The 14,705-nt window shown below is 41.8% G+C and overlaps 1 protein-coding gene across 1 annotated transcript in view; it reads right to left on the bottom strand.

Annotated features, from left to right (window-relative positions):
- Nucleotides 1-6,890: 6,890 nt before the first annotated feature.
- Nucleotides 6,891-14,705, bottom strand: part of ANTXR1 (ANTXR cell adhesion molecule 1) — a 206,645-nt gene continuing 198,830 nt past the window's right edge. Inside the window, exon 18 of the mRNA XM_029604035.1 lies at nucleotides 6,891-12,644. Coding sequence (XP_029459895.1) covers nucleotides 12,357-12,644 — 288 coding nt within the window. The 3' untranslated portion in view covers nucleotides 6,891-12,356. The remainder of the gene's footprint in view (nucleotides 12,645-14,705) is intronic.

Here is a 14,705-nt window from a genome sequence, read left to right on the forward strand (position 1 = left end):
CAGAAGTCGGGCCGGCACGGGCTGTGAGGATTTTAAAAGGCACCTGCGTATGCACGTAGCTCCCAGTATGCGCACAAATAAGTTGAAAAAAGGGTGGGGGTGTGGTCTGGGGGGGGGGGGGGGGGCGAGGGGCACGACCACTCTGGGACTTTAACATGAAAGGTGCGGATAAGTATTTACATGCACCAGCGTGCGCTGGGGTTCCCTGCCATGTAACTTTAATACTGCTATGGATGGCGTGTAAGTGATAAAATAAAACCCAAAATAGGCTCATCAGCGGGGTTTTAAGGGTTGGTGCTAACAGGGAGAAAGGGAGACTATTTAACTAGGGTGGTTAGGAAGTCCTATCTATTACCCGGGTGAACTGGGAACAAACTGGGGAAACTGGTAATTGCGTCAGTGTGTGTCCCTTATAAAATTACCCCCACTTCTGCGGTAGAGGCAGCATTTACATGCACATGTTATAAAATTGTGCGCACATTACGCCTGTTCAGCCTCTTCTATACCATGCGCGCATATGCATGCATATGTTATAAAATGGCCACATCCTTTGGCGCGAGCCGGCATACGTGCGTACATGTGCGACCATGCAGCTGTTTAAAAGTTATCGTCCCTGTACTTTTCGGAAAGCTCTAGATATTTTACTAAATCTTTTGAGCTCCATGCAGTACTTCTCAGCTTTGAAAACCTTCCCAAAGTAATGTTTACAAGAAAGCAAACATAAGAACATAAGAACATGCCATACTGGGTCAGACCAAGGGTCCATCAAGCCCAGCATCCTGTTTCCAACAGTGGCCAATCCAGGCCATAAGAACCTGGCAAGAACCCAAAAACTAAGTCTATTCCATGTTACTGTTGCTAGTAATAGCAGTGGCTATTTTCTAAGTCAACTTAATTAATAGCAGGTAATGGACTTCTCCTCCAAGAACTTATCCAATCCTTTCTTAAACACAGCTACACTAACTGCACTAACCACATCCTCTGGCAACAATTTCCAGAGTTTAATTGTGTGTTGAGTAAAAAAGAACTTTCTCCGATTAGTTTTAAATGTGCCCCATGCTAACTTCATGGAGTGACCCCTAGTCTTTCTATTATCCGAAAGAGTAAATAACTGATTCACGCCCTCTCCAGATCCTTCACCCCGGAGGATGTTCCAGACTCACCGCGGCATATAATTGACCCTGCTAAGGTCATCCTAGCTGCCACCTATCTGATCCCACCTGGGAAGATGATGGTTCCATGCCAGCTACGCCGGAGAATCCTCCGTTGGGCTCATGACTCCCTTACCGCAGGACACCCAGGTCAGTCCAGGACCCTGGCACTCTTCAGCAGTTCTATTGATGGCCTATCATGAAAAAGGATGCACAGGCCTATGTGGAGTCTTGTCCCACTTGTGCACGCCATAAGCCTCCAATGGGATGCCCGGGCGGACTCTTGCAACATCTGCCTAACCCTAGTGAGCCGTGAACCCATATCACAATAGATTTTATTGTGGATCTTCCTCCCTCCAGAGGCAAAACACCATTTGGGTCACTGTCGACCATTTTTCCATAATTGCCCACTTTGTGGCTCTGCCTGGTCTCCCATCGGCACCTCAGCTTGCGCAATTGTTTATCCGCCACGTGTTCTGTCTCCACAGACTACTTAAACATATTCTCTCGGACTGAGGAGTCCAATTTACTGCCCGATTCTGGAGGTCCCTCTGCAAGAAGTTCAATGTCTCTCTAGATTTCACCTCCACCTACCACCCTCAAGCCAATGGGCAAGCGGAGAGAACTAACAGGACTCTTAAACAATTTCTTTGGGCCTATGTTAACCTTCGGCAAAATGATTGGTCTGGCCTGCTTCACTGGGCTGAGTTTGCCTTGAATTCTCATCCGTCTTCATCCACTGGCTCATCACCTTTTCAGGTAGTCTATGGACGCCAGCCTCTTCTTCCATTACCGCTTCTGCTATCTGTTAAGAACATAAGAACATAAGAACATAAGAAATTGCCATGCTGGGTCAGACCAAGGATCCATCAAGCCCAGCATCCTGTTTCCAACAGAGGCCAAACCAGGCCACAAGAACCTGGCAATTACCCAAACACTAAGAAGAACCCATGCTACTGATGCAATTAATAGCAGTGGCTATTCCCTAAGTAAAATTGATTAATAGCCATTAATGGACTTCTCCTCCAAGAACTTATCCAAACCTTTTTTGAACCCAGCTACACTAACTGCACTAACCACATCCTCTGGTAACAAATTCCAGAGCTTTATTGTGCGTTGAATGAAAAAGAATTTTCTCTGATTAGTCTTAAATGTGCTACTTGCTAACTACATGGAATACCCCCTAGCGTATTCCATGAAGTTTTGTGGCTCAGTTGATCACCCAGGAGTTGCACCAAGTCTTGTATAGCATGAAGCAGTTGCTACTGCAAGCGGCCCACGGGCCTAAAAAATTCTTTGTTACTCATCACCATGAAGCTTCCCAGTTTAATCCGGGTGACAAGATATGGCTCAGTACCCAGTTTATCCGTCTCAAACTTCTTTCTTCTCGCTTTGCTCCCAAGTACATCGGTCCCTTTCCGGTGGTCCGCCGTTTGGGTCCAGTCAGTTACAAACTTCGTCTCCCAGCCACTCTCTAGATCCACAATGCCTTCCATGTATCCTTGCTAAAACCTTTAGTACTGTCTGGATTTTCCAAGAAACCACCATACCCTCAACCTGTGTCATCCAAAGCGGTTGTGATATACCAAGTTCAAGATGTTCTTGATGTGCAAAAACGTGGAAAGAAATGGGAGTACCTCCTGTCTTGGGAAGGTTTTGATCCGAAAGAAAACAGTTGGGAACTGCCACCAATATCCTGGATAAGGATCTCATAAAGCTATTTCATGCCACACATCCTCTGAAACTGTTATGACTGTCGGCTGCGGGCGGCTGCGGCCGACCCAACTCACATCCTGCCATGCCTGGCCCTCTACTCCAGGTGAGCTCGTGGCCCTGGCCAGCCACTGTCACCGCATTATCCCTGGTCCTCCTTGCTCCACGTGGTGGCTGGGAAACCGCTGACTCACAGTCCAACTCCGGACTTCTCTAGGCGTGCGTGTGCACCATTGGGTCTTCTTTTAAAGGGCCAATGGCGGGAACTCCTGGGCCATCCTCTACTGATGACATCATTACTCTGAGATATTTAAGCACCTCCTTTGGCCTACGCAAACTGACTTGGCAACGAGTTCCTTGAGCTCTCTGGTGCTTGTTCCTGTTCTCTGGACCCGCAGCTCCTGCCTTGGATCTCTACTTTCTGCACTGGACTCTGGCTCAGGTACCCACTCCTCGGGGTAGCCCCTGCGCTCCTTACCAGAGATCCTGCCGGCTCACTTCCCCGCTCCTCAGGGCAGCCTCTGCATTACTTCATCGGTGATCCTGTTTCTACGCTTCCCCCGTTCCTCGGGGCAGCCTCAACGTCACTTCCTCGGGACAGCCTCTACATCACTGCACTAGAGATGCTGACTCTGTGCTTCCCCGCTCCTCAGGGCAGCCTCTACATCGCTGCACCAGAGACTCTGACCCTATGCTTCCCCGCTCCTCAGAGCAGTCTCTATGTCACTACACCAGAGACTCAGTGGCTACACCTTCCCCGCTCCTCGGGGAAGTCTCTGCATCACTGCACCAGAGATTCTGTCTTCATGCTCCCCATTCCTCGGGGCCTGCCCAGCGCACTTCTGCATCGGAGATCCTTCCTCTGGTACGTTCTATCTCCAGACCTGCTAAGTACTGCGATTCCTCTGAACTGTGTCACTCCGTCCCCGCTTCTCGGGGCGCCTCGCAGTATAACGTCAGCACAGGCACCTGCGATCACGTGGTAGTGACGCAGGACGTCTCCCTCTCAACTCAATTATAGTTGTGTCCCTGCTGCCCCTGTTCCAGCTGGCCTCACCTCCCGACGATGGAGACCTGCCCCTCAGGTAGCATCAACCTCCATCTCGGGCCAAGGGTCCACGAAACCCACAAACCTTACAGAAACAGTATATTAATTATGCTATGATGCGGGGGGGGGGGGGGGGGGGGGAGCATTAACTGGACAGTAATATATTACTATATTTATATATTTTTTGTGTGTTTGTGTCAATTGCTTTGTGTTCTAAACTTTTAATATACTCTGAACTGCCGCATTTGGTACCATTATATTTGCAGCGTTGGGCAGCAGCATGTCCACAGAAACGGAAAGTTCAAATATTGCTAATCAGAGTAGTAAAGTAATAGAAGATCCAGATCTTGACTTTTGAAATACCATCATATAGAAACATAGAAATGATGGCAGAAGACCAAATAGCCCATTCAGTCTGCCCAGCAAGCTTTCATACTTATTTTTATCATACTTATCGGTTACCCTGACCGGTGAGGTCAGGGCCCTTTTTGGTAACTTTTTGGTTCTAATTTCCTTCTACCCCCGCCAATTGAAGTAGAGAGCAGTGCTGGAGCTGCATCAATGTGAAGTATCAAGCCTAATTGGTTAGGGGTAGTAACCGCCACAATAAGCAAGCTACTCCCACGCTTATTTGTTTGCCCAGCCTGTGCAATTTAGTCCTTGTTGGTTGTTGTCTGAATATAAATCCTCTTTTCTTCATCCCCCTGCCGTTGAAGCAGTGAGTTGCACTGTATATGTATTCAAAGTGAAGTATCAGGCTTGATTGGTTCAGGGTAGTAACTGCCATAACATTTCCTATAAATCAGTGTCTCCTCTTACCAACCCCTAGATTCACAAAATGCTATAATAACACCCACAGTGAGAGTATGAGAGAGAGAGAACCTATTTATAAGGCCTTCATAGCAGTCAACTATTTATATCTCTATAGGAGGGCCAGCTAATAATTCAAGGTGAGGTGTTGGTGGTGGGTTAGGGTTTAGGGGCAAATTTTACATGCAGAGTGAGACGTATGAACAGCACAGTACACCTCAAGGAAGATTTGATGTCATTAGGAGTGAGTAAATGTTCTCTCATACAATCTCATACTATTTCATACAATGTTCTCTCACCCTAGCTCGATGGATTCTATAACAGAGTACTATCAAGCTAAAGCGAGAGAACATAGTTGAAATCTGAACTTTGTGAGACTTTCCTCACTCCAAATGACATCAAATCTTCACCAAGGTGTACTGTGCTGTTCGTACATTTTAATTACAAACTGTGCTCGAAATCTAGGAGTACTGCTAGACTCCAGATTATCTATGACTTCTAATATTTCTGCATTAGTGAAAAAATATTATTTCAAATTACATTTACTCAATAAAACTAATGTTTTATTGAGTAAATGTAAATGTATGAATTCCGCTCAGTTGTGCAAGCACTCATCCTATCAGGTTTAGATTATTGCAATGCCTTATACTTATTACTTAGGTCTTCTAGCAACCACCATTCATCCACTTCAACTCATTCAAAACTCCACGGCTTGTTTAATTTCCAACACCCCATGCAGAGAGCACATTACTCCTGTCATATGATACCTCAATCGGCTTCCTCTACACTATCTAATTTATTACAAGGTGCTATCCGTTATTTACAACTTTATCTATAATCCTTCAACCATTTTAAGGTTGTACCGGCCACCCCGTCAACTAAGATCCATGGACAAATGTATGTTAGAGTTCCCAACAATAAAAACGACCAGACTGGACCTAATCCACAGGCGTGCCTTTTCAATTGCTGGTCCGATATTATGGAGCTCTCTCCCAGACCATATTCACCTTATCCCAAATTATAAAGATTTTAAAAAGACACTTAAGATGCACTTCTGCTCTATGGTATATGGCAAACCTGAAGGTTCTTAACTATAACTCTTCCTTCCCTTAACCTCAACTATTTTATCTTATTTTATTCCAACTTGAATTAATTTTGTCCATGTTATGCTGTATTGTAATTTATGTTTATATTTTTATGTATGCACTCTTTGTAAACTGCTTAGATCCACTACAATTGTATAGGCGGTATACAAGAATTTTTAAATAAATTAATAATAATAATAATAATAAAAAAATAATCCCGCCCCTTCAAAAAAATTTGTATTTTCACTGTGTGGTAACACGATTATTGCATGCGTTAACGTGTTATCGTGTGCATTAATACCATAACGCATTTTGATGAATGACCCTACAAGTTTGTTAGCATAAAAGTCCTCATTATTGACATTCATAATCCTATCTGTTGATTGTAAAGATCTCTATTCTTACATTCAAAGGCTTTTTATGCATGTTAAGTAGACAAGAAAGCTCCATTTAATCAGGAAGAGACAGAACCAACCCAGGTTTTACTCCCAACTATTTATGGACTTGTTGTTCCAAACTTTCTAAGAAAAGCAGCAAAAGATGCATTATTTGGGGGGGAAGAGGTTGTGAATGATAAGACAGGACTGATTCATTCATGGATCTTATCACCTTAGCATGAGTAGGGATCAATAAAGTCAACAGCTACTCATTTTTACCCATATATGTACAAACATATTCATGTAAGAAAAAAAGGAATTTTTTTGGGGGGGTCCTGTTTTACAGGGGTGTTTTGGGAAATGAATTTAAAAAAAGAAAAAAAAATTCTCAGACTCAGTTTCAATTTCGCACTCATTAATTTCTCACATTTAAGTTAAAAGGTTTCAAAGCTATGAGTGGACGTACAGTTCCTGTTTTCATGGTGCGGAGCATTAAATCTGAGCAGTGAAAACACTGTGCAACATTGTCACTAAAATGGGATAAGCATTCAGGGCCTGTCCACTGACTCCCCACCACTCATCTCCAGGACAGGGCCGAGAATAAAAACTGACTGATTTTGTTGATCCCTTAAGGCCAAGTTTCTGTTAGTTTGTGCTCAGTGCCTTGTCAGGGTCTATCAGTCAATAAAACATATGGAAACACAAATCCTGAATTAGTGAAGTTCTTTAATAATTACATTGGGAACAGCAAGAATAAGGACTGAGTTGAACAAAGGACACATGCAACAAACAGAGGAGCAGAATGGGTTTCCCCTGGCCGGAAAGACCCAACAAACCAAGGAATGTAACAGTTCAGTTCAGATGAGTGAGCCGTAGTTTCATAGCCACATTTCCACCACCACTCCTTAATTCCACCCCCAATATTCATGGCAGCTTTGCCCCCGACCTTGCCAGTTTCTTCAAAGGCACCAGAAAACATAACCGATTTCCTCATGACATAAATAATGATAGGATGAGTAGGTCCAAGTTAACAGTCACAAAATACTGACTCAAATATTGACATGAATAAAGTACATTAATTATAGTGACTGGAGATTCATTTTTATTCCTAAATCTTGGAGAACTCTATAGCATTCTCATTCACTTCCTGTTGCCCATGCCTTCTGACCAAGCCAGTATCCATGCTGACAACTACAACTAGGGGTGGAAAAAAATGTAGACGTTAAGCACTAGTCAAACTTTTTCAAATCCAGGGAAAATGATTATTTTGTCATTTATAATTTATTCTCTTTTGGTACTTTTTTTTTTGTTTTGCTTACTTTGCATTTTTCCTTGCTTGATTTTTGGTAGAGGAAGGGAGGAAGTTTGCTTTTTTTCTCTTCCTTTCTTCCTGCCCCAGCCTCTTCTTCCCCCTTAACACATTTTCTTCTTCTTCTCTCTTCCAGCCTCTCTCCCTAAGCCTTGTTACCTAACCAGAGCAATGTCTTACCACTTACAACCCAGTAGGGGGCACAGTATTATGCCCTCCTCCCTCCTGGCCTAGCTGCAGTCACACTAGGCTGCAGCAGTGGGTGCTCCCCTAAGTGGCTCTCCCTGAGGCCACATTGTGTAAAAACCTATCATCTCCCAGGCAGGCATAGGGAGTCAAAGTTTCATCATGTATGTGACCAAGTGCCTGGAATTGTTCCAGCCCTGACTAAAAGTTTTAATAGAAAACAGGGCATCAGAAAACTGGATGGAGCAGGCACTTACTGAAACTTATGCCCTAATTGGAGTCTTTTATCCAGCAGGAGCAATAAACAGCAGTACATTCCCTCGGAATCAGAGATTATTCTTATCTGTCTAAAATGTGTGCCAATGCATAGAAGCAGCATTATGTGTGGTCTTCTTTGGACTGGACTGGACTGGACTGGTGGTATATCATATCACATTACTCATACAGAAGCCAAACATTATATGTAAGCTTATAAAGGTGGCCAAGGGCTTGGACACTCTTTGACAAAAAAGGTCATTCAGCTGGTACAAATATATTCTGTTGCTTGATATTTGTGCATGTGTCCTGAAAAATACAATCACGGAAGGTGCCCTGATGTCCAAAGCACTTATTAAGAAATATCACGTCATTTGGCTCCTCTCATCACTTCTATTTGTGTAGCCAAGGAGCCTTTGCCCTAAGTGGCTTGTTTCGGAAATGCAGAGCCTGCTTGCAAATATGTCCATTGAAATGATGTTTGCGAGGTATCATACTTAAGTACTATACCTCAGTATATAGTATGGGAACTGATTCATCCTGTTTTATACAGCATCGGTTGTTGAGAAAGGCCAGTCTGACGCACGCAATTTCAAAAGTCTGAATTTGTTTTCATCAGCTTGCTAAGGGTGGCCATTTTTTGACTAATTCTTATGTTCTGTGCACAGGACATTCAAATCTTATTTTAACATTTTAGGATAATTTTTGATGACGGTTTTGTAATCCTAGCTAGGATTCATGTAAACTTGATAATGGCATGGTCTGATGGGTTTTCCCAATCATAAACATAGCTAGTTACTTGGTCTTCACATCTTTAGTTATATCTCTACTTATTTTGAAGTTTAATTTTGATCCATATTCAAGCCTGGTGGTCAAAGCAGGCTTTCTAGAAGACTAAGTGCCAACAGTCCAGATATGGACCTAGATATGTCTGAGTCAGCATGCCTATCCCTAATGAAAAACCAGAAGACCAGTTTAGAGCATTATATACTTGAGTGTGTGCACATAATATGTAAAAATACAGGTCAATAAACAAAAATGTATAAAGTGGTACAATTTTATTGACCTAAGAATACATTTTTTGACTAGCTTTTGGGCATTGCACACCTTTAATTAGGTTGAAACAAAACCTGAAGAAGGGAGTGCAACTCCCGAAAGCTAATGAAGACATGTGTAAAGTTAGTCCAATAAAAAGGTGTCACGCTATCTTTTTGGGTTTATTCACCTTTATTTCCATGCATTCAAGTGGACTAACACAATAGCCACTCTACTTTTATAATATGGAAAATATTTTTAAAAGTCTATGCTATTTACACCCGATGCTGCGTAAAACAGGTACTCGTCACTTCAGAAAGTAACTGTACATTTTATAAAAGCAATACAAATTTAAGATAAAAAAACAAGCACAGCTTGGTACAATAATCATGCCATGAAATATCACTGGCTTTATAATAATTTATGACAACTTGAAAATGTTCTGGTATCCATACTCGATATGAAATGCTTCCACCTAATATATGGTAAGCATGCAGTGAAAAAAATATATACAACAAAAGCTTTTATCAATGGGAAGTGTGTTTCTGTGCATGGGCACTTCAAAATGAACCTGTTAAAGAGGAGAGATTAATTTGTTGAATATCGATAATGTAAAAGATGCGTTGTTAACCTTGTCTCATGTTCTTATAATCGATGAAAATACATTTTAAAGGCAACACTGTAATATTAAGCTTATCTGGGAAGGGAAGTGGCAGCCCAGTGGTATCCTTCTCAAAGTGTTTTCCCAAAGCTCCACATGAAGCAAAGAGGGCATGGGATCTTGACAGGAGGAAGTGATGTCACTGTCTAGTTCCTGTCTCAAGAGGTTATATAAGACAGAGTTGGAGACTGGCCATCTTCTGTGTTAGTTCAATCCACAAGCATGTTCTATACCTCATTTTAAAGTTGTTCAAGAGCTCAAAAATACCTGGAAAACAAAACTCTTGAAAGTCTTCTTTTAAAGAAGTAATACATGCAACAAAAAATAAATCAACTGAATAAATCAATTTGTTTTTCACTGTGAAATGCAAAGAAATTTAGTTGGACATTCAAACAGAGAATCTGAATAACAAGATAACTACGTTGTAATCTGGATAAAAAATTGCTTTCTTTCAGAAACCATTTTTCCATAAATATATATTGCACATTATTATATGATGCCTTACAGCCTTTTCCCATCTCCCTACAGTGCAACTGTTATTACTTAATTGCTCTGAATAAGGGAGTACAGATGTACTGGGCCTGATTTTCAAAAGCATTTACATGCTTCAACTGGGTTTTACATATGTAAATGCACTTTACGTGTGCAAGTGAGCTTTTGAAAATTGCTACAATATATGTTATTGGATTGTCAATAGGTTTTTACCTGTGCTAAATGCACTTAATACGGGTAAATGGCTTTTGATCTGATTACTGCTAGTGTCAGCTTTGTAGTCTCATAGAACAAAAGAGGAAAAATACAGATATAGGTGTGAGCTCTGCCTGCAGGGTACAGGAATCACTTATACATTCAGAACAATATTGTAGCTAAGACTGAGAGCATAAAGTCTGTCTGTAATGCTAATGTAAGGATTATTTTGTACTGCCAGCAGACAAAAATAATATCACTAGTGATTAAATGCTCACTTATCCCTCTTTGCTGTTAACGTTGCTGGGGGATATCATGAAACGATGGATGACCACTGTGACTATCTGATTCTGTGAGCCACTGTTGCCATGGAAGGCCATTTGCAGGGACTGCCCAGTGCAGTGCATTTTCATAGGACCACAGAACACTTACGCCTTCATTCCAAGTATCATTAAGGCTTCAAAAGATACAAAGGTAACTATGTACTAAGACCTTATACATTCTGATCCTGGTGGAATCTCCTTTCAAAATGCAACTTTAATTTGAAGAAAACAGCAACTCAAGGATGAATATGGAAATCCCATACTCAGTTTGCATGGGTTTAGTTTATGAGTATTTACTAGTTCTGAAGGTCATCTATTCTAGGAGAAACTGTTATAATGGTTGATGTTCTGAAGACTTGAGTAGACTGCTGGGAGTAATACATTTGCTGTATTGAAAAACTGAGAAATTGTGGGACTTTGGTTTCATACACTGAGATATAATGCAACCAATGTCCAATTCGGATGTCATGCAGGTTGATAGATTTCAGATGGGCCAACCACTGACAACATAATGGGAAAACAGAGAAGAACCTTAACACCTTATTGTGACAAAGGGTTAAAAAGTGATCTACCGAGTAATGAAAAAAATCTACATAAAAGTTTGAAGTACAAGATGATACAATTTTACAATGTAAAATCAGTGAGATTATGTAAAACAGCATTAACAATGCAATTAGAGGTGCCTAAAGTTATTTTGATAAGTTTGTTACAAACAGAATTTACCATTCATTCACACTTCGTACCCCAGAAATCATATTTTAGACCTTAACCCTAGTACTTTTAACACTCCGAATGCCACTATGTAGCAATACCATGCAGCTATATAAACTGACACTCAGACATAATGAAACTTGATTCGATTAATGCTTTGGGACTATTATGGTCAAGAAGTCTAGAGAAGCAATTTTCAAAGCAAAGGTCCTGCCTCCTGCTCTTTGTAAAGAAATAGTCCCGGCATGCTTCTTCCGATCTTCCTCTTTGAAAACGTCTTTGACTTCTTGGGCATCAGGGGTTTCCATTTCATCCGTAATTCATCTTCTCAGAAGCCCCATAGCTTCAACTCACTTGCACTTCCACATTGCAACCTGCGAGTTCCATTGTAGACACTATACCACATCCTCAACATTAGATTATTGAGAAAAACAACCAGTCAACCTCTACAGTTCTCCATTAAACGTCTATTTTGTTTTTCAGAAGGTGACTCAAAATGCAGTTTAGGTATCAAAATAATGGTTCTTCCAGTAGGTGAGGAGAATAAAATGGTTTCAGTTTTCTTCTGAAGTCAAAATCAAGTCAAGTTCTCATGCTCTTTGTTTCCTACCTGAAAATAATAATGCACATGTAATGTAGGTAATTTTGAAAAGCATCATTTTGATCCATATTTATCATTTGGGTGAAGAAATAAGGAGTGTAATATTTCCATGGTGTTTGTAAAAGCTGGTGCAAATATTCTGCACATCTCGGAATCTTGCAACATTTGCAAAAATGGGATCCCCTGATAAGGAAGAATAAGTTGTGACCATCTTCAGAGTCTACTTTGATAAGGTTCCTCTACTGCATTTCGTAGCATCACTGATGCCTGAAATAAAAAAAAGTGGTCTTTTTTTCTTCTTGTCCATTCCAGAATGCCAAAGCCTTCTTTAACCCAGACAGGTTACAGTACTTCTGTAAGGCCACCTAACATTTCAAAAAGAGGTAGGACCTGGTTCCTGTGGGCTAGATGGAAGGGCGAGGTGGAGGTCTGGATGGGGGAGGGGCTCGGTTGGGGGGTGGTGCCTGAGGAGGCGGGGGAAGCGGAGGGAGTGGGGGCAGCATAGAAGTGGGGGATGGAGTGAGAGGTGGATTTAGTGGTGGAGGTGAGCTGGGTGGTGGAGGGGTATAGATAGGGTTAGGTGGAGGGGTGTAGATTGGGTTAGTTGGAGGAGTGAAGGGAGGATAGGAATTATTCAGAGGGTATCTGGGTGGTGTCTCATTCTTCTCTCTGGTGAAATTAATGCATCGACCCTAAGAGAGAAAACAGAAACAAGGTTCAGTTTCAGACGCACATCATTTTGTTCTCCAGATTATGGTATGCTTTGCCTTGATGAATGAGCAGAAAAGAATTAATGTAAATGCTTACATTGTGAAACCCTACTACTGCTGTTTTAAATGACATCAATTTGGGACATTTCATACAATATTCTACAGATAATGAAAAAGAGTCCAGCATGAAATATACAGAGGTTACAGTTAAAAACCAGAGAGAAAAATGAGCATGCCTCTGGTGGATTCTATCATTTTTGGACCACAATTATAAATGAATAAGCTTCAGCTAGACACCACTAGAAGACCAATCTTCCTTGGCCTCTCTGTCAGCAATTTTTACTTTAACTAAGGGGCCCTTACATCACATGTACAGGTGCAGGACTGCTTTGATCAAATAATGGAGCTCCAAGGACACAAAAAAGGATGTTCTGAATAAAGCTTCATAGTTCAATTGACTCGTATTGATAATTAGAAACAGCTAGACTTTGGTATATGGTAATACACAGTGTAATTTAGAGGGGAAAAAATCCTTCACATGTAAGACTCTGTCTCTGAGAGGAAGCGGGCATCATTGTTTAATGGCACTCCAGGAGAGAGGGAGACTAATCTAAACTCTGCTATGTGAATGCACACCACCTCCACTGCCCCTCACACACAAGAGTGAGAGAGAGGCACTGGATAAAACTGAACTAGCCAAGCCGACTGACTATTCCGGCATTTTCCAGCACACATTATGTATTACCTTTCTGCAGAGATTAGGCCCACATGCATGGAAAATATTGACGGTAAGTTTCAAAAGGCTCCATAAGCATACATGTGCGCACGTATGCCGGCTCGTGCCCAGAGACGCGGCTGTTTTATAACATATGCACATATATGCGTGTAGGATATAAAATTGCCTGTACGCATGTACATGTGCACAACATTTTATATGGACACACGCCTGTGCATGCAAATGCCGGCTGTACTGTGTAAGTGGGGGGGATTTTATTAGATACATGTGCTGATGCAATAGCCCTTTTCCCCAGTTGGCGCCAGTTCACCCAGTTAACAGATCAGATTTCCTAACCCACCCTGTTATTTAGCCGCCCTTTTAACCCCCACCCTAAAAACCCCTTTGACTCGCCTAGTTTTTTAAATTTTAATACATACACACCATCCATAGCAGAAGTAAAGGTACACGGTAGGGGATCCCGGTGTACACTTGTGTGTGTAAATACTCACACACCCATTTCAAGCTAACTTCCCAGAATGCCCATGTTGTGCTCATGCTCCGCCCAGACCACGCCCATGCCCCACCCCCTTTTTAACGTTTTTGATTTGTGCACATACCAGGAGATACGCACATACTCACGTGCTTTTTAAAATGTGGCGTGTGCCGGCCCGAGACATGCGCGTATCTCTCGGCTCTGGCACGTGGAGGGCTTTTAAATTTACCTTATTTGTTTTATTTCTACTTTTTTCATTTTGTTTTCCCAAAATATTTTAAGAACATAAGAACATGCCATACTCGGTCAGACCAAGGGTCCATCAAGCCCAGCATCCTGTTTCCAACAGTGGCCAATCCCGGCCATAAGAACCTGGCAAGAACCCAAAAACTAAGTCTATTCCATGTTACCGTTCCTAGTAATAGCTGTGGCTATTGTCTAAGTCAACTTAATTAATAGCAGGTAATGGACTTCTCCTCCAAGAACTTATCCAATCCTTTTTTAAACACAGCTATACTAACTGCACTAACCACATCCTCTGGCAACAAATTCCAGAGTTTAATTGTGCGTTGAGTAAAAAAGAACTTTCTCCGATTAGTCTTAAATGTGCCCCATGCTAACTTCATGGAGTACCCCCTAGTCTTTCTATTATCCGAAAGAGTAAATAACCGATTCAGATCTACCCATTCTAGACCTCTCATGATTTTAAACACCTCTATCATATCCCCCCTCAGCCATCTCTTCTCCAAGCTGAAAAGTCCTAATCTATTTAGTCTTCCTCATAGGGGAGCTGTTCCATTCCCCTTATCATTTTGGTTGCCCTTCTCTGTAC

This window comes from Rhinatrema bivittatum, chromosome 5 (genome assembly GCF_901001135.1).
Source record: "Rhinatrema bivittatum chromosome 5, aRhiBiv1.1, whole genome shotgun sequence".
In the NCBI taxonomy this organism is placed as follows: domain Eukaryota; kingdom Metazoa; phylum Chordata; class Amphibia; order Gymnophiona; family Rhinatrematidae; genus Rhinatrema; species Rhinatrema bivittatum.